We start from the raw sequence: 21,213 nt of genomic DNA, 5'->3' as shown, positions 1-21,213 counted from the left end.
TCAGATGACTTTTAAGGATAATCTGCCATGTGTATACATGAGAAGCAGCACTATTTCTAAACATTATATAACTTCTATTTCATCTTGCAATCCCATGGATTTAGAGATGAAAAACAACATGGGTTTACTTCAGGGAGATCATGTCAAACAAATCTTATTGATTTTTCTGACTGGGTGACTAAAATAAGAGATGGCGGAGGAGCAGTGGACATCACATATCTAGATTTTAGTAATGCTTTTGACACTGTCCCACATAGAAGACTTATCAACAAACTACAGTCATTGAGCTTGGACTCCCATATTGTTGAGTGGATTAGGCAGTGGCTGAGTGACAGACAACAGAGGGTTGTAGTCAATGGAGTATATTCAGAGCAAGGTCTTGTTACCAGCGGGGTACCACAGGGATCTGTACTGGGACCAATTTTGTTTAATATCTTCATTAGTGATATCGCAAAAGGTCTCGATGGTAAGGTATGTCTTTTTGCTGATGACACAAAGATATGTAACAGAGTTGATGTTCCTGGAGGGATACGCCAAATGGAAAATGAATTAAGAAAACTAGAAGAATGGTCAGAACTCTGGCAACTGAAATTTAATGTGGATAAGTGCAAGATAATGCACCTGGGGCGTAAAAACCCTTGGGCAGAATATAGAATATTTGACACAGTCCTGACCTCAGTATCTGAGTAATTATTTCAGAAGACTTATAGGTAGGAAGACAATGTAATAGAGCAGCAGGAATTGCTAGCAGAATGCTTGGATGCATAGGGAGAGGTATAAGCAGTAGAAAGAGAAAAGTGCTCATGCCGCTATACAGAACACTGGTGAGACCTCACTTGGAGTATTGTGCGCAGTACTGGGGGCCGTATCTCCAGAAGGATATAGATACTCTAGAGAGAGTTCAGAGAAGATCTACTAAACTAGTATATGGATTGCTGTATAAAACTTACCAGGAAAGGTTAAAGGACCTTAACATGTATAGCTTGGAAGAAAGAAGAGACAGAGGGGATATGATAGAGACTTTTAAATACATAAAGGGTATCAACACAGTAAAGGAGGAGAAGATTTTAAAAGAAGAAAAACTACCACAAGAGGACATAGTTTTAAATTATAGGGGCAAAGGATTAAAAGTAATATCAGGAACTATTACTTTACTGAGAGAGTAGTGGATGCATGGAATAGCCTTCCTGCAGAAGTGGTCGCTGCAAATACAGTGAAGGAGTTTAAACATGCATGGGATAAGCATAAGGCTATCCTTCATATAAGATAGAGATAGGCATAAGACTATCCTTCATATAAGATAGGGATAGGCATAAGGCTATCCTTCATATAAGATAGAGCCAGGGACTATTGATAGGATTCAGATTATGGGGCAGACTAGATGGGCCAAATGGTTCTTATCTACCGACACATTCTATGTTTATATGTATCTATGTTTATCAGAAGATTTCTGTTCTGTAGGATTCATATTCTATTTTGTATCTCTTCCAGAGCTGATGGGAGGAGCTCCCTCCATAAATGTGTCTTGCAGACACAGAACAAAGCTGAGCTGATTTCCATTCAAATAAAAAGATTTGAGCATGAGGATGGGGGGATAAGATATATCACAAAGTTTCTTATATTTGCCTGTACTATTGGTGTATGCAAAGTATGTTTAAATGGCCCCAGCAATTGAATGAGAATTTCCTCCTGATAAGGATAGCAATACACACACTTTCTTCAATAGCCACGATAGATATAATCTGGGATGGGTGATTTGTGTGTTTTAATGTTAATAAGGCAGCACTGCTGTTCTTGTTGGTTTAAACAGATGACATTTGCTGGAGAATTTACAGTAGAGAATTAGATATTGAGTGCATTTTACTTTACCTTATCCTTCTCCACTATTAAACCCAGATTATTATATATATATATATATATATATATATATATATATATATATATATATATATTATATTATTTTTATTTTTTTTGGGGGGGGGGGTAACATTTTTAATTTTAAGTTTCTGTGGCTATTCTCTCTTTGTTGCAACTGCAATTGCAATTCTTGCTAATTCCCCATCCCCCCCAAATGTATTCTTCTACATACAGGGGCAAACTAACAACATTCAGGGCCCCTGAAACAAATGAAGCAAGAGCCATCTGCAAAACTCCGCCCCTGGCCACACCTCTGTCACACCCTATCCTACCCACATGCCTCCTCATGCCGCACACCTACACAAAATAAAATAATATAAAACAAGTTAATATAGGAAAGATAATTTTCCATGACCGATAGTATCGGTATACCAAAATATATACCACCACACAATAACTGGATAATACTGCCATACTGTACTGAATAAAATAACTATTCACAGACCAGTATTCCCCCATACAGTGCCCATATAGTGGTAGATACCACCTGTACACAGGATCTGTATACCATATAAGTGATTATAAAAAAGAACACATAGAGGTTGATATCAGTTGCACACAGATCTGTATACCATCTAAGAGAATATATACAGGACCATATAGAGGTAGATCCCAGCTGTACACATATCTGTATACCATATAAGTGATTATATACAAGATTATTTCGAGGTAGATACCAGCTGTACACAGGATCAGTATAGTTTATGTGTGATTATAAACATGACCATATCTAGGAAGATACCATCTGTAAACAGGATTTATACACCATATAAGTGATTACAAATACATCTAGGGAACTCAAAGACATCTTTTCTGATCGCCGGCGTCCTCTTTCTTTTTCTTCTCACTCCGGATCAGACCGCTATGACATCTTCTCCATCCCCAGCCATTTGTTTAATATCTTGGTAACACATTTTAAGGCATCCATCCATCCATTCTTCAGGCAATGATACCATAAAAAAATTACTTTTAAATAGATAATTGTTGTAAAAATGCCCCTTAGTGGTCAGAGTTATTAATAGAAATTTAGTGACACTAAAAGAATACATCAGATAAGTAGAGAAACAACTGTTTTTATTTGGAAAATAACATATTACACACAACCCACCAAATTGCATGCATACAAGAATAAACAAGACAAACAAATGAGGTGTCTGTCAGCAACAATATAAAGTTATTTTTAAGACAGTGACCTAAAGTTGTGACAGATTAACTAAACCATGGGGTATTCCCAACGTTTGTCTACCACATTACAACCCACCATTCTTAAGGGGGTACTGCCCAGCTCAGCGTTCGGAACTGTTATGGTAACTGAATCGTTAATATCCTTAAAGTACAGCATCTGTTAGAAAATAAGCTGAAGTTGAGTAAAGCTAATACGTTGATTCTACAGGATGGGCCATTTATATGGATACACCTTAATAAAATGGGAATGGTATGTGATATTAACGTCCTGTTTGTGGCACATTAGTATATGTGAGGGGGGGGGGACTTTTCAAGATGGGTGGTGACCATGGCGGCCATTTTGAAGTCGACCATTTTTATTCCAACTTTTGTTTTTTCAATAGGAAGAGGGTCATGTGACACATCAAACTTATTGGGAATTTTACAAGAAAAACAATGATGTGCTTGGTTTTAACGTAACTTTATTCTTTCATGAGTTATTTACAAGTTTCTGACCACTTATAAAATGTGTTCAATGTGCTGCCCATTGTGTTGGATTGTCAATGCAACCCTCTTCTCCCCCTCTTCACACACTGATAGCAACACTGCAGTAGAAATCCTTTTTCCCCTTTTTTATGTTGTCATATGTTGTCCAAAACCATTGTGTGAGGGCTTATTTTTTGCAGGACAAGCTGTACTTTTTATTAGTTTCATTTTTGTGATTCATGCTACCTTTTGGCCTTTTTTTCCTACCTTTTGGACCAAAATTTTCGTTATTTGCGCTTTTTCGTTGTTTTTTTTATGGTGTTCCCCAAGTGGGATAAATACAATTACCAATTTATTGTACAAGTTATTAAGACGTGGTAATACCTATTATGTATAGGTGTAACATCGGGCAGGGTCAGAGTGCAGCCCTAAACTTGTCCACTCCCTCTGTCCCTGCCTACTTGCGTACCCGTCCTAAATAAAAATAAGTGAGGGACAGTTAGAAGTTTAAACAATAAAATACAATTTGGTAGGTGTCTGGGAACAGCTGGAGGCACACAAAACTAACAGAAAACAAACTAAAACACACACAGAAAAGAAAGGTCAGACAGGCTGGGTCAGCAACAAGAATATACAAGATACTAATATGCAAATACAGAAGAGAAGTCAGAAAGCCAAGCCAAGATCAATAGCAATAATACAGGACAAACAAAGCTAGTTATTCAGAGACAAGCTCTTTCACAGGCAACCAGGAAAGTAATAAGATAGGCTTAAATTTACAGCTCACCGGTGACTGAGCCTGATTGCTGCCACAGCCAGATTGGCTAGGACATAGCCAAGCAATCAGGCCAAACAAGAGCTCAGAAAAGGTTAACCCTTCGGATTCTTACAATAGGTTTGGGCGTTTGTTTGTTTTTGGAGTTATAATATATGGTTTTATTCGGAAAGGGGTATTTTTTATTTTTTTTAATACTTTATAAATGTATTAAATACCTTTTTTATTTTTACTTTTTAACTGTTATACTATGCTGCAGTACATCTTTACTGTGTACACTGACATGAAACCTGCCTATGGCTGGACCTCACTGACTGCTGTATTAGGCAGACAGGAGACCATCATCTGGCCTCCTGCTGCCATGGCAACCTTCATGATTCTGTGATCGCATTGGGGGATCACCCTTGGTGGACAGGGGTATTCCCCTCCCCCTGTTAACCCCATATATTTTGTGATCAGTACTGATCACAGCATCTATGGGGTTAATGCTGCCGAGACCAGAGCGATCCTGGTCTTGGCAGCTGTGGCGGGACCGCGGCTGTGATTGACAGCCGTGTCCTGCCGGCAATCTCCTGCAGCGCATCGTGCTGAGCAGGAGATCACTAGGACATATGCATATGTCCAGTTGCACTAACTAGCTAGCAACTTAGACGTATGCGTACATCCTGGGGCGGAAAGGGGTTAAATATTTCTAGGGTTTTTCTTCTCATAATTTTAGTCCCTCTTTTCTTTTTTCCCATAATTTAAGTCCCTCTGGGAAACATAAACCAGCAATTGCTTGATCATTTATACAATACACTGCAATACTAATGCAGCATGTATTAGGAATGCTACAATGCTATGCCTGGGAGCCTTTCTTTGCACCTAGCTGCCATATTAACAATGTGGTACCCAGCAATTCCATTATGGTGGGGCAATCAGGGAAGATGGTCTTCCCCCTCTGTCTAAGCACCTTGATGCTGCAATCGCTTTTTACCACAGCATCTTAGAGGCTAAATAGCCAAGATCAGAGTTATCTTGTGTCTAGGCCTCTGCTGTCAGGTGTACTATATACAATATACTGTCAGTGTAAAGATCTGCTTTTTGTTCTTTTTGACCTTATGGCCTATTAATACTGTTAGCCTAATGGTCTGTTAACACTGATGGACTTGTGAGATGGTCATAATATTTGCATAATCATCTACAGTGGCTGGACTATTGTAACATGCCTCTAGGATAAAACTCTTATTTCCTACACAACACTCCCATAAGGTGGTTTACATAACCATTCGGTTTTCAAACTGGTTTATGTTTTTTTTTTTTTTTAATTTTCAAAATGTTTTATTTTGGAAATATATCAAAGACAAAGTACAATTACAACAATAAAGCGCCAATACAGAGTATAAGACATAAGTATCAAAGCATACAGTAAAACTGGTTTATGTTTTAACATGTGTACGAGGCACATTTTTTTCAAGCTGAAATGCTTTTGTGTAAAGGCATTATCTAACATATCCAATTCATCATCAACCTCCAAAAGAGAGAATTAAAAAAGTTATAGTTAAGGGTCCCAGTATTGCAGCCACCTACCAGTTACTAGAGATTATTCCTCATTTTTAATATAGCACATGCATTTTGGAATTTAATAGAGCAAAATAGAAGCTTTATATTCCCTGACAACATACACAGAAAATAATGCCATGTGAACATAACTTTACTGTAATGTATAATTATTAGATTATTAAACATTTTAGAAAAAAAGAAATCCTATGGTCATTGTAATATGTAATGTATGGCATAGCCTATAGTTTAACAGACATCATTACAAAATAAAAAAAGTTTTGAAATATTGGTACCACACACAAAAGTAGACAAAAGACCTATACATTTTCTATAGTACACAGAATCAGGGTCAGCACATATTGTACTGAATGCAGACCTCAGCAGTAACAGGCGTATAAAAGGACACAGTGCATAGGATGAATCAGTGCACCGCTGCTGTAGCAGATCTCCAAACAAGATGGTGAAGGTAAGAATAACGTAGTTTACTAAGTTTACTAAGTTTAATTTAGTATCTTAAAAAGAAAAAAATAATAAATGATCATGGCTTCCTTCACAACTTGAATCCATGGCACTCCAGATAGAAAAAAATGAAATAATAATTTTTTTTTCTTAAAAACACCAGTACTTGGCAGTAGTGCTGAACATATTATTGCTATTATGGATACAAACAGCTAATACCATACCAAATGTGTAACTTGTACAGCTGAACAGTTTAACCCCTTAAGGACACAGGGTATACAGGTACACCATGACATCCTGGTACTTAAGGACTCAGGGTGTACCTGTACCTCCTGAGTCCCGCTAACGGTTTAAACCGTACTCTCACGGGTGGAGAACGGGTTAAACCCAGAGGGTTGCTACGGGCAGCCAGGACCCATGGCTAATGCCAGGCACTGCCGAGTGGGCCGATGCTCGCCATTAAACCTTTAGATGACGCAATCAAATTGATTGTGGCGTGCTGATCGGGACTATCATGACAGAATCGGTATGTCCCAATCACCTTACTGAACGACAGGAGGGTACTCACCTGCCTCCTGGTCATCCGATCGACGATCTACTGCTCCAAGCCTGCTCAGCAGGCTGGAGCAGCAGATTGCCACTAACACTGATCAGTGCTATGCTATGGAATAGCAGTGATAAGTATATGCAATCAGAAGTTTGCATGGTATAGCCAGAGGGCTACAAAAACATAGTAAAAGTATTTGAAAAAGAGAATACATGTAATTAAGCCCCCCCCCTAAAAAAGTTTGAATCACCCCCCTTTTCCTATTTTTTTAATAAAAAAAAAGTGATTAAAAAAATCTTATGTGATACTGCCGCATGCATAAATGTCCGAACTATTAAAATATAAGGTTAGCTAAACCGCATGGTCGATGGCATACACGTAAAATGTCCAAAATTACGAATTTTTGGTCACTTCATATACCAGAATAAATATTGATAAATATTAAGAAAAACCAATCAAAAAATTCCATCAAAAAATAAAAATGGTACCAATAAAGACAACAGACCACGGTGCAAAAAAAATGAGCCCTCACATAGCCCCGTACGTGGAAAAATAGTTATAATTTTTTTAAAGTAGTAAAATAAATAAAACCTACATAAGTTGGGTATCCCTTTAACCGTATGGACATACAGAATAAAGATAAAGTGTCATTTCTACCGAAAAGTGTACTGCGTAGAAACGGAAGCCCTAAAAACTAGCAAGATGGCGTTTTTTTGTTTTTGTTTTGCCGCAGATAATGTTATAAAATAAGTAATGCTATTTCAAAGTATATTGGTGATGCAAAAAACAAGCCCTTATATGGGTCTGCAAAATTGAACGTGTTATGATTTTTAGAAGGTGAGGGGGAAAAAACTAAACTGTAAAAACGAAGATTTTTTTGAGTCCTTAAGGTGAAAATGGGCTGAGTCCTTAAGGGGTTAAGGAATCCACAACAATCTTTAATAAACAAACTTTTTCTGCTACTGTCTGCCAACGTTTGTAAATGTATTTCAAACAGAAATATATAATTCTATTCCTAGATAATCTTCTACGAGGACCGAAACTTCCAGGGTCGCTCCTACGAGTGCAACTCTGATTCCTCTGATCTGTCTTCATACTTTAATCATTGTAATTCTATCCGGGTGGAGAATGGAAACTGGATCCTGTATGAACATCCTAACTATAGAGGAAACCAGTATTTCCTTAGAAAAGGAGAATATCCTGACTTCCAACAATGGATGGGTTACAATGACTCCATCAGATCCTGTCGTTTAACCCCACAGGTAAATATTGTACCTATTAAAGGTTATCCCTGCGGAAAGACAACTTCACATTCTTCTCTTTTTAGTACAATGTTTTGCAGTTACACATTTTACTAAATATACTTTTCTGTCTGAGTATAGCATCGAGGACCATTCAGGCTGAAGGTGTATGAAAGGGAAGATTACAAAGGTCAGATGATGGAGTTCACTGAAGACTGTCCTCATGTCCATGAGCAATTCCGCTACAATGACATCAACTCCTGCCAAGTGCATGATGGATACTGGATGTTCTATGAGGAGCCCAACTATAAAGGACGTCAGTATTACCTGAAGCCTGGAGAGTACAGGAGATACAGTGACTGGGGAGCATCTAATCCAAAAATTGGTTCTTTCAGACGAGTCCAGAATCTGTATTAAATAATCATATAAATACACTTTGCATTAAAGGATTCTATAAATTGACATTTTGTGTGATTTAGTATTTTTAGGAGTACTATAGTGTTAAATGCCACTTAAATTAGGAAAGTATATTTATAAAAAAAAAAAAGTACTAATAAGAAATTTTTGAAGCAATATTTCTGTTTTTTTTCTCCATGCTCTGTTTAAAAACATTCTCATTACTCTTTCTTTCATAAACTGAGGGTTTCAATATATTGTAAAATATGTAATATATATATTATTTTACAATATATTGTAAAATTTGTAAAATACAGTACAGTATATACATTTCTTTATCACAAGGAGGTCACGTTTCTCAACCAGTGACTTGGGAGTTATATTAGGATCTTGGGTTCCTTGCATATGAATCCCTAACTGGTGACAATTGCAAATACTTTTGTGCAACTGTAACATCAAAGATGTCATTGTAAAAAATTTGAAACCAGGGTCAAAACCATTTTCACTACCTTTTAACTCTAGGGAAAGAGCCATGCCATACTCATATTTGTATACACTTCTACTCTTACAATCTTCAGTGAGTTTCAACACGGCCTAACACATTTAAAGCAGTCCACAAGTTAGCAAAGGTTATTGGGGGGCATTTACTAAGGGGTTTAGTCATTTTTTTCTGACTATTTTTGGCGCAAAATTGTCGCAATTGCGCCTACCCTATAAATTGTGCGACTTTCCCTAGCAAGAGCTAGAAAGTCAAAAAAAAAATTCCCGCTTAATTTACTCTAGTTTTCAGTTTTGACTTGCAGTGGTCAGGAATTTATTAACTGAGACAGTCGCAGTTGCGCAATAAACTGTCGCAACGGCCATAAAAATTGACTAAATTTACTCCAGCTCCAACATGGAGCAGGAAAAGCTACTGCCGCCCGGGCTCCGACATACCAGCGCCACACAACTCCTATCTGTCTGCTGTTGCAAGACTACAAGTCCCAGCATGGCCTTACAGTGAGGACACGCTGGGAGTTGTAGTCTTGTAGCAGCGGGAGCTGAGCGGCGCGGGCGGGAGACAAGGGGGGGGGGGGTAGCGGGGAGGCCGTATGAGGAGCCCGGGCGGGAGACAAGGGGGGGGGGGGTAGCGGGGAGGCCGTATGAGGAGCCCGGGCGGGAGACAAGGGGGGTAGCGGGGAGACCGTATGAGGAGCCCGGGCGGCTGCACTGTAATGTCAGCCCGGGCTCCTGCCCTGAGAGCCATAGGCTTTGGCTGTCAGGGCATGCTGGGTGTTGTAGTTTTGCAACAGCTGGAGGGCCACAGTTTGCAGACCACTGGTGTGTGGTCTGTAAACTGTAGTCCTCCAGCTGTTGCAAAACTAAACAGCTGAAGGGGACCGGCGAAGAAGTTCACTTACCCTTCCGAGGCTCAAGCGACGATCGCTGACGGAGATCGTCGCGCGGCACTGTCGCGCGGTAGTGTCGCGCGGCAGTGTCGTGCAGCGCTGGATCCTACGGAAGCCGGTAAGTTGCGCAAGCTTCCCAACCAGGGTGCCTCCAAATGTTGCAAGACTACAACTCCCAGCATGCCTGGACACCCTTTGGCTGTCCGGGCATGCTGGGAGTTGTAGTTTTGCAACAGCTGGAGGCACCCTTGTTGGGAAACACTGGCCTAAAACAGTGTTTCCCAACCAGGGTGCCTCCAGATGTTGCAAGACTACAACTCCCAGCATGCCTGGACAGCCATTGGCTGTCCAGGCATGCTGGGAGTTGTAGTTTTGCAACAGCTGGAGGGCCACAGTTTGCAGACCACTGGTTTGTGGTCTGTAAACTGTAGTCCTCCAGCTGTTGCAAAACTAAACAGCTGAAGGGGACCGGCGAAGAAGTTCACGTCGTGCGAGATCGTCGCGCGGCACTGTCGCGCGGCAGTGTCGCGCGGCAGTGTCGTGCAGCGCTGGATCCTACGGAAGCCGGTAAGTTGCGCAGGCTTCCCAACCAGGGTGCCTCCAGTTGTTGCAAGACTAAAACTCCCAGCAAGACTAAAACTCCCAGCATGCCTGGACAGCCTTTGGCTGTCCGGGCATGCTGGGAGTTGTAGTTTAGCAACAGCTGGAGGCACCCTGGTTGGGAAACACTGGCCTAAAACAGTTGGGAAACACTGGCCTAAAACAGTGTTTCCCAACCAGGGTGCCTCCAGATGTTGCAAGACTACAACTCCCAGCATGCCTGGACAGCCAAAGGCTGTCTAGGCATGCTGGGAGTTGTAGTCTTGCAACATCTGGAGGCACCCTGGTTGGGAAACACTGTTTTAGGCCAGTGTTTCCCAGCCAGGTTGCCTCCAGATGTTGCAAAACTACAACTCCCAGCATGCCTAGACAGCCTTTGACTGTCCAGGCATGCTGGGACTTGTAGTTTTGCAACATCTGGAGGCACCCTGGTTGGGAAACACTGTTTTAGGCCAGTGTTTCCCAGCCAGGTTGCCTCCAGATGTTGCAAAACTACAACTCCCAGCATGCCTAGACAGCCTTTGACTGTCCAGGCATGCTGGGACTTGTAGTTTTGCAACATCTGGAGGCACCCTGGTTGGGAAACACTGTTTTAGGCCAGTGTTTCCCAGCCAGGTTGCCTCCAGATGTTGCAAAACTACAACTCCCAGCATGCCTAGACAGCCTTTGACTGTCCAGGCATGCTGGGACTTGTAGTTTTGCAACATCTGGAGGCACCCTGGTTGGGAAACAGTTTTAGGCCAGTGTTTCCCAGCCAGGTTGCCTCCAGATGTTGCAAAACTACAACTCCAAGCATGCCTAGACAGCCTTTGACTGTCCAGGCATGCTGGGACTTGTAGTTTTGCAACATCTGGAGGCACCTTGGTTGGGAAACACTATTTTAGGCCAGTGTTTCCCAGCCAGGTTGCCTCCAGATGTTGCAAAACTACAACTCCCAGCATGCCTAGACAGCCTTTGACTGTCCAGGCATGCTGGGGCTTGTAGTTTTGCAACATCTGGAGGCACCCTGGTTGGGAAACACTGTTTTAGGCCAGTGTTTCCCAGCCAGGTTGCCTCCAGATGTTGCAAAACTACAACTCCCAGCATGCCTAGACAGCCTTTGACTGTCCAGGCATGCTGGGACTTGTAGTTTTGCAACATCTGGAGGCACCCTGGTTGGGAAACACTGTTTTAGGCCAGTGTTTCCCAGCCAGGTTGCCTCCAGATGTTGCAAAACTACAACTCCCAGCATGCCTAGACAGCCTTTGACTGTCCAGGCATGCTGGGACTTGTAGTTTTGCAACATCTGGAGGCACCCTGGTTGGGAAACAGTTTTAGGCCAGTGTTTCCCAGCCAGGTTGCCTCCAGATGTTGCAAAACTACAACTCCAAGCATGCCTAGACAGCCTTTGACTGTCCAGGCATGCTGGGACTTGTAGTTTTGCAACATCTGGAGGCACCTTGGTTGGGAAACACTGTTTTAGGCCAGTGTTTCCCAGCCAGGTTGCCTCCAGATGTTGCAAAACTACAACTCCCAGCATGCCTAGACAGCCTTTGACTGTCCAGGCATGCTGGGGCTTGTAGTTTTGCAACATCTGGAGGCACCCTGGTTGGGAAACACTGGCCTAAAACAGTGTTTCCCAACCAGGGTGCCTCCAGATGTTGCAAAACTACAAGTCCCAGGTTGGGAAACACTGTGCCCGGCCTCCGCCCCACCTTACTGTAAGGGCATGCTGGGAGTTGTAGTCCTGCAGCTGGGGGCAGGGGACAAGCTTGTCACTTGCCCACACATCTCCTGCACCACACAACTACAACTCCCAGCATGTCCTTACTGTAAGGGCATGCTGGCAGTTGTAGTCGTGCGGGGCGGGAGATGTGTGAGCAGGTGATAATAAATGTACTAACCCATTTTTTTTGTTTTCTTCTCATTTCAGATCCGTTTAACCATGTGGACTCCTTCGAATTCGGTGGACTACTTCGATGACCAACGTTTTTCTTTGTTTGATTTTAATAAAATGGTTAACGAGGGCTTGTGGGGGAGTGTTTTTTGTAATAAAAATTTTTTAAAACCTGTTGTGTTTTTTTCTTACTTTACTAGACAGGCTTAGTAGTGGAAGCTGTCTTATAGACAGAGTCCATTACTAACCTGGGCTTAGCGCTAGCCACAAAAACAGCTAGCGCTAACCCCCTATTATTACCCCGGTACCCAACGCCACAGGGGTGCCGGGAAGAGCCGGTACCAACAGGCCTGGAGCGTCAAAAATGGCGCTCCTGGGCCTAAGCGGTAACAGGCTGGCGTTATTTAGGCTGGGGAGGGCCAGTAACAATGGTCCTCGCCCACCCTGGGAACGTCAGGCTGTTACTGTTTGGTTGGTATTTGGCTGAGAATGAAAATAGGGGGGACCCTATGCGTTTTTTTTTTTAAAATAAATAATTAAATATATTAAAAAAACGCATAGGGTCCCCCTATTTTTATTCTCAACCAAATACCAACCAAACAGTAACAGCCTGACGTTCCCAGGGTGGGCGAGGACCATTGTTACTGGCCCTCCCCAACCTAAATAACGCCAGCCTGTTACCGCCTAGGCCCAGGAGCGCCATTTTTGACGCTCCGGGCCTGTTGGTACCGGCTCTTCCCGGCACCCCTGTGGTGTTGGATACTGGGGTAATAATTGGGGGTTAGCGCTAGCTGTTTTTGTGGCTAACGCTAAGCCCGGCTTAGTAATGGACTCAGTCTATAAGACAGCTTCCACTACTAAGCCTGTCTAGTAAAGTAAAATAAAAATAAAACACAACAGGTTTAAAAAAAAAATTATTACAAAAAACACTCCCCCACAAGCCCTCGTTAACCATTTTATTAACATCAAGCAAAGAAAAAAACGCTGGTCATCGAAGTAGTCCACCGAATCCGAAGGAGTCCACAGAATACACAGATCTGTAGAAGAAGTAACCAAAAAAAAAAAAAAGTGTAAGTACATTTAGGGAGAAAAAAACTGTGTTAAAAAAATGTAATAAACACACACACTAAACGCCGTTTACCACTTCTGAGCCATGACTACAATTTACAGTGATCCCTCAACTTACAATGGCCTCAACATACAATAGTTTCAACATACAATGGTCTTTTCTGGACCATCGTAAGTTGAAACCAGACTCAACATACAATGCTACAGACAGTCCAGATCTGTAAAACGTGTCAATGGCTGGAAGAACCAACCAATCAAAATGGGCATTCACTGATAAAACCCCTGTATTACTGAAGTGTATGCACTGACTGGTGTCTGGTATTACATGTTCTGTACACTTTACCTGTATCAGGGTTAGCTGCTCTTTTGGACACCAGGTGAGGGCGACTCCATTACTTGTTTGGGACATTGCCTGTACTGTACAGGACCCCTGAAGAAGCTCCTGTCCTCTACATAGACCAGTGTTTCCCAAGCAGGGTGGCCCCATCTTTTGCAAAACTACAACTCCCAGCATGCCCGGACAGCCTTTGGCTGTCCAGGCATGCTGGGAGTTATAGTTTTGCAACAGCTGGAGGCTCCCTGCTTGGGAAACACTGACATAGACAGTAATTTACAGCTCCCAGCCATAGGCGTGCGCAGCCTATTGCATTAGGGTGTGCACCCTAAAGCACAAACTCACGCCGCGCGCGTGCATATATGTATATATACGCACACATACACACAGTTAGTATAGTTCCCCCACATTAGGTGCAGTATAGTCCCCCCACATTAGGTGCAGTATAAGTCCCGCCACATTAGGTGCAGTATATTTCCCCCACATTAGGTTGGCAGTATAAGTCCCCGCACATTAGGTTGGCAGTACAGTTCCCCCACATTAGGTTGGCAGTACAGTTCCCCCTCATTAGGTTAGCAGTACAGTTCACCCACATTAGGTTGGCAGTACAGTTCCCCCACATTAGGTTGGCAGTACAGTTCCCCCACATTAGGTTGGCAGTACAGTTCCCCCACATTAGGTGCAGTACAGTTCCCCCACATTAGGTGCAGTACAGTTTCCCCACATTAGGTTGGCAGTACAGTTCCCCCACATTAGGTTGGCAGTACAGTTCCCCCACATTAGGTGCAGTTCAGTTCCCCCACATTAGGTGGCACCTAATGTGGGGGAACTGTACTGCACCTAATGTGGGGGAACTGTACTGCACCTAATGTGGGGGAACTGTACTACACCTAATGAAGGGGAACTGTACTGCACCTAATGCGGGGGAACTGTACTGCACCTAATGCGGGGGAACTGTACTGCACCTAATGTGGGGGAACTGTACTGCACCAGTACAGTTCCCCTACATTAAGTGCAGTACAGTTCCCCCACATTAGGTGTAGTACAGTTCCCCACATTATGTGCAGTACAGTTCCCCTACATTAGGTGCAGTACAGTTCCCCTACATTAGGTGCAGTATAGTTCCCCCACATTAGGTGCAGTATAGTTTCCCCACATTAGGTGCAGTATAGTTTCCCCACATTAGGTGCAGTACAGTCCCCCCACATTAGGTGCAGTACAGTCCCCCCACATTAGGTGCAGTACAGTTCCCCCACATTAGGTGCAGTACAGTTCCCCCACATTAGGTGCAGTATAGTTCCCCCACATTAGGTGCAGTATAGTTCCCCCACATTAGGTGCAGTATAGTTCCCCCACATTTGGTGCAGTATAGTTCCCCCACATTAGGTGCAGTATAGCTCCCCACATTAGGTGCAGTATACTTTCCCCCACATTAGGTGCAGTATAGTTCCCCCACATTAGGTGCAGTATAGCTCCCCACATTAGGTGCAGTATACTTTCCCCCACATTAGGTGCAGTATAGTTCCCCCACATTAGGTGCAGTATAGTTCCCCCACATTTGGTGCAGTATAGTTCCCCCACATTAGGTGCAGTATAGCTCCCCACATTAGGTGCAGTATAGTTCCCCCACATTAGGTGCAGTATAGTTTCCACATTAGGTGCAGTACAGTTTCCCCCACATTAGGTGCAGTATAGTTCCCCCACATTAGGTGCAGTATAGTTCCCCCACATTTGGTGCAGTATAGTTCCCCCACATTAGGTGCAGTATAGTTCCCCCACATTAGGCTGGCAGTATAGTTCCCCCACATTAGGTGCAGTATAGTTCTCCCCACATTAGGTGCAGTATAGTTCCCCCACATTAGGTGCAGTATAGTTTCCCCCACATTAGGTGCAGTATACTTTCCCCCACATTAGGTGCAGTATACTTTCCCCCACATTAGGTGCAGTATACTTTCCCCCACATTAGGTGCAATATACTTTCCCCCACATTAGGTGCAGTATAGTTTTCCCCACATTAGGTGCAGTATAGTTCCCCCACATTAGGTGCAGTATAGTTCCCCCACATTAGGTGCAGTATACTTTCCCCCACATTAGGTGCAGTATACTTTCCCCCACATTAGGTGCAGTATAGTTCCCCCACATTAGGTGCAGTATAGTTTCCCCACATTAGGTGCAGTATACTTTCCCCCCACATTAGGTGCAGTATAGTTTTCCCCACATTAGGTGCAGTATATTTTCCCACACATAGTTTCCCCCACACCAGCTCGTGTTGGTCACTTACCATTCCGGCCGGCGCGCGCATCCTCTTCCTTGAATCTCCGCTCCTCTGTTGCTATGGGCGCACGCACGGGACGTCAATGACGTCCCTGCGTGCGCTACTTCCCGGCGGCCCCTGTGTTTTGAAAGTTAACACGGGGCCACTGTAGAAAGGTAACCGGGACATCCTTGTGTCCCGAAAAGATCTTTCGGGACACAGGGATGTCCCGAATGTGACGGGGGGGTCCTCTGCGGGCTGCTCATGGTGGCCTCGGATGCCTCCCTGGGCACACCCCGTGCGCACGCCTATGCTCCCAGCAGATCTTTATTACTTTTATATGTAAGGATTTGCTTTATCTATATCAGTTATCTACTTATTTTTCTTTGTCACTTTTTCCTATTTTGGATGACATTTTGGTGCCTTTAGAACCAATTACCACGTTTCCATAGAGTTATGGTCTCAACATACAATGGTTTCAACTTACAATGGTTTTCCTGGAACCAATTAATATTGTAACTTGAGGGACCACTGTAGTTATTGAATTATTTAGATGTGGTAAAAAAGCTAAAAAAAAACTCAAAAACAAAAGATCCAGAAGGAAACCTATCAGCCAAACCTATTCGGACAGCAGGAAAAAGGAACAGACTATTTTTTCTACTACATGAAGTAAATTTCCCACTTTTGCCTATGTGTGCCAAATTTATTAATGCCGTGCAACAGTTTAGTAAATTTGTCGCACATAGTCAAAAATGAAGTAGAAAAAAACAGGGTAAAAACCAGACTACATAGTAAAAGATTAGTAAATGCCCCTCCATGTTCTTTATTTAAAAGGAGAGATAAAAGGCACACCTGTGTATTCCTAGATGATTAGTCGTGTTGTGGGAGGGTGGGATACAGGTGGCAAAGGGGTTCTTTTATTTGTTCTTTTGTCAGGTAAATTATGTTCTTCAACAAATCTATGCACTACATGCTGCACCTTTTTTATCTACTTTTATCTATTAGAAAAAAATAGTGACAACACATTGTAGTTAATGTATTTCTGTAATAAAATAAATATAAATAGATACTTTAAATAACTGGCATCACTAACTCCTTAAATGGGCACTGTCAGATTCAAAAACGTTTTCTATGTTGTACATCTTGGCAAAACATAAACCTTTCTAATATAATTCATAAGAAAATGTTGTTTCCTTTTTATAGAAAACATGGCTTACAAAATCATGGCTTTGTCCAAGCTGAAGCACAGGCATGGACAAAGTCCAGTAAGTGAGGGTGGGCAAGCACTCTGCAATCACTGTGCTCTCTCCTGTCTGATAGCACTCCTCTGTGCTCTCTCCTGTCTGATAGGACTCCTCTGTGCTCTCTCCTGTCTGATAGCACTCATCTGTTCTCTCTCCTGTCTGATAGTACTCCTCTGTGCTCTCTCCTGTCTGATAGGACTCCTCTGTGCTCTCTCCTGTCTGATAGCACTCCTCTGTGCTCCCTCCTGTCTGATAGCACTCCTCTGTGCTCTCTCCTGTCTGATAGCACTCCTCTGTGGTCTCTCCTGTCTGATAGTACTCCTCTGTGCTCTATCCTGTCTGATAGCACTCCTCTGTGCTCTCTCCTGTCTGATAGGACTCCTCTGCGCTCTCTCCTGTCTGATAGCACTCCTCTGTGCTCTCTCCTGTCTGATAGTACTCCTTTGTGCTCTCTCCTGTCTGATAGTACTCCTCTGTGCTCTCTCCTGTCTGATAGTACTCCTCTGTGCTCTCTCCTGTCTGATAGTACTCCTTTGTGCTCTCTCCTGTCTGATAGGACTCCTCTGTGCTCTCTCCTGTCTGATAGGACTCCTCGGTACTCTCTCCTGTCCTATCAGACAGAGGAGTGCCAGCCCACCCTCTCTTAATGGACTTTTTCTATGCCTGTACTTCAGCTTGGACAAAGCCATGATTTTATAAGCCATGGTTTCTATAAAAAGGAAACAAAATTTTCTCATGAAGTATATTAGAGAGGTTAATGTTTTGCCAAGATGTACAACATATAAAAAGATTTTGTATCTTACAGTGCCCATTTAAGGACATCAGGTGTGCATATATGCCCTATTCCAACTTCTGTATGAAGCATGTTCAGGAGCTGTGTGCATTTCATACCCGGTGGGTCCAAACAGTGCCCTTCCAGATGTTGCAAAACTACATTTCCCAGCATGCTGAGACTGTCCAAGCATGCTGGGAATTGTAGTTCTGCAACATCTGAAGGGCCAGATGTTACAGAACTACAACTCCCAGCATGTCTGGACAGTCTGGGCATGCTGAGAGTTGTAGTTTTGCAAAATCTGGAAGGACAGTGGTCTCCAAACTGTGGCCATCCAGATGTTGCATAACTACAACTCCCAGCATGCCCAGACTGCCAAAGGCTGTCTGGGCATGCTGGGAGTTGTGGTTTTGAAACTCCTTGTGACAGCAGTGAAGATCACTTTACGGCAATCTTCACTGCAGTATCTGGGAATCCGCCGCCACTGCCTCCACCTGCCTGCTGCCTCCTGTCAGCCGCCGGTCCCTGGTCCTCGGTCCGACAGAACCCAGGTAACCGGCGCTGGCTGCACATCGCCACCATCTTCCCCCACTCTGCCCCGACATCCAGGGGCAGGCAGGGCTGGGGAAATAAACGTCCGCCCCTGCCCTGCGATTCGCCAATCTCAGTCTGAGACTGCCACCCCTGCCACCTCGCTCCTATCCTTTAGGATGATCGGGGCTGTCTCTGACAGCTCCGATCATCTCTATTTTCTGGGCTATCGGGTCTGCAGAGACCCGATCAGCCTGGAATCGGCACGAATCAACGATCTGAATTGATCTGCGATTTGTGGCGATCGCCGACATGGGGGGGTCAGGCATTTGCACGGGATGTTTGCTGAATGATTTCAGGAGGCATCCCATTCCAATCCCCATCAAGGTAGCGGCGGGGATCGAAATTCCCACAGGCATACAGGTACGCCCTTGGTCCTTAAGTACCAGGATGCAAGGGCATATATATACGCCCATGGTCCCCGACAGGTTAAATGCATACTCATTTTCAAACAAAAAGTTATAATTTTTTTAAAGTGGTAAAATAAAACATATACTATATGTATGGAATAACAGAATAAAGACGACATGTCATTTTTGCTGTAAGAAAAAGTCCATAAAATTAGCAAAATGGCTATACAGTGGATTTTGTGGCAAAATGAGTGATGTTATTACAAAGTACAATTTGTGGTGAAAAAACATGCCCTCATATGGGTCTGTACTTGAAAAATTTGAAGCTTTTTGGAAGATAAGGAAAAAAAAAATAATAATAATAATAATGTGTTTAAGGGGTTAAAATGTTACTCATAGTTGTATCTATGACCTGCCCCAGTATTATATCACAGCAAGTTAAGACATGATGCAGACAATACATGTTTTAAATAGTAGCAAATTATAAACTTTGCAATAAATGGATTATTTTTTTTTTTTAACTAAGATGACTGATGACCTAATAACTAGACATTACTACATGGAAGGTCTTACAAAGATCTGTCTATTGATCTTCAGATGTATACTTGAGGAAGAGAGCAGCACTCCACTAAGAAAGGTGTACGGGTCCCTCTCGTTGTTGATATGGGTCAGAGATCCAAACTTGATATCCAAATGGAAGCAGTGGCACTCTACGTAGGTGAAAAAATGTGTTGTCTTTATTCACTCCATAGTGAGCTACCTTTTGGCAGCCTCACGCTGCCATTATCAAGCAACAAATGGTGAGAGAGGAGGGTATTTAAGGTCACGCAGGACCACCCACTAATTAGTGCAATTGACATGTAAACAACACAGAAAAATGCAATATACCTGGTGATCATAGTGATTATACAGTGCAGAGTGTACATAGAATGATGTGCAGCGGCGCATGCGCACTCCTGTTCTGGAGGAGGAAAGCGCCATCTTGGTGATGGGAAACTGGTAGACTCCAGTGGGCACTGCAATCTCCTGACAGGAATGTTACGCACAGAGGCAATGACGGGGTGTCGCGGGAACCGCAGCAAGTCCATGGTGTCCTAAGGAGTATTCCAGGTAAGTCACCGCGGGTATCCCACCTAGAGTCCTACTGTGCTACCCGTCGCTGGAGAAGTGTCATCACCTTGCTGGGAGTCAGGCCAGAGCTTGGTGTGTGGGCGGAGGACAGTCCTGGATAGATGATCTTGTGATGTGTTGTAGGGATGCCAGTTGTGAGGAGAATGCCCGGTCTGCCAGTTGTGATGGTGAGGGTGAGTGATAAGCTGCTGGCCCACTTCTGCAAAAGAAGAGAGAAACACAGTGTAAGAAAAGGATAAAGGTAAAACAAAATTTTATGTAAAAAATATTAACCAATCTTATACGGAGTGGGGAGAAGCCAGGAAATTTAGTAATCAAAGTATTAGCGTGCATTGCATATGTCATGAGTGACAATGAACTCGACATTTAAGCCAGCAGATTTGAGTGAATTTAACTCGTAAATCCACCAGAGTTCTTTTCTTTTTAGTTTTGCTACTCGATTTCCGCCCAGTTTGGGTATGGGGACATGATCAAAGAGGGTGAATTTGAGGTATTTTTCTTGGTGTTTTTATTACATAAAATGTTTTGGAACTGGTAAAACCATTTTGCCTTTCCGGACCATGTATTTATGTTGGCTTCCAAGGAGGTTTCCCCAATAGTGTTGCTCGCGAATATTCGCAATGCGAATTTTATTCGCGAATATCGCATATTCGAGAATATAGCACTATCTATTCGTAAGAACGAATATTCGTCTTTTTTTGTTTTGTTTTTTCACAGTACACATCACAGTGATCATCCCTCTCTGCTTCCAGCTTGTGTGGTTTAAAGAAGACTCTAATACTAGTGTGTGAGTCTGGCGTGCGGCGTGCAAATTTTTGCATATGCGAATTTTCGCATATGCAAGTTTTTGTATAGGCTAATTTTCGCATACGCGAATTTTCGTATATGCGAAAATAAAACGCAAATATTGAATTCGTCCATATATTCGTGAAATATCGCAAATTCGAATATGGCCTATGCCGCTCAACACTATTCCCCAACATAGAGTAGATGGCATGTGCATTGTAGGACATATATGACATATGGGGTGGTACAAGTCAGATATTGTTTAATGGCATATTTCTTGCCAGTAACTGGG

General features: G+C 43.0%; 1 protein-coding gene across 1 annotated transcript; it reads left to right on the top strand.

The window, feature by feature from the left end:
• The first annotated feature begins 6,744 nt into the window (after positions 1-6,744).
• Positions 6,745-8,548, top strand: LOC130284311 (gamma-crystallin 1-like). Its single transcript, XM_056534533.1, has 3 exons — positions 6,745-6,869; positions 7,910-8,152; positions 8,273-8,548. The coding sequence occupies exons 1-3, from the start codon at positions 6,858-6,860 to the stop codon at positions 8,546-8,548; spliced, it is 531 nt and encodes a 176-aa protein (XP_056390508.1). The 5' UTR covers positions 6,745-6,857.
• Positions 8,549-21,213: the final 12,665 nt, after the last annotated feature.

Source organism: Hyla sarda, chromosome 8 (genome assembly GCF_029499605.1).
Source record: "Hyla sarda isolate aHylSar1 chromosome 8, aHylSar1.hap1, whole genome shotgun sequence".
NCBI classification, from domain to species: Eukaryota; Metazoa; Chordata; class Amphibia; order Anura; family Hylidae; genus Hyla; species Hyla sarda.
The sequence above is the reverse complement of the archived record's forward strand: the minus strand, read 5'-3'. Positions and strand labels throughout refer to the sequence as shown.

Bases quoted from the DNA above. Each gene is read 5' to 3' on its own strand.
- LOC130284311 (XM_056534533.1), top strand. The intron at 8,153-8,272 runs GTAAATATTGTA...GTCTGAGTATAG, and splicing joins CCTGTCGTTTAACCCCACAG to CATCGAGGACCATTCAGGCT.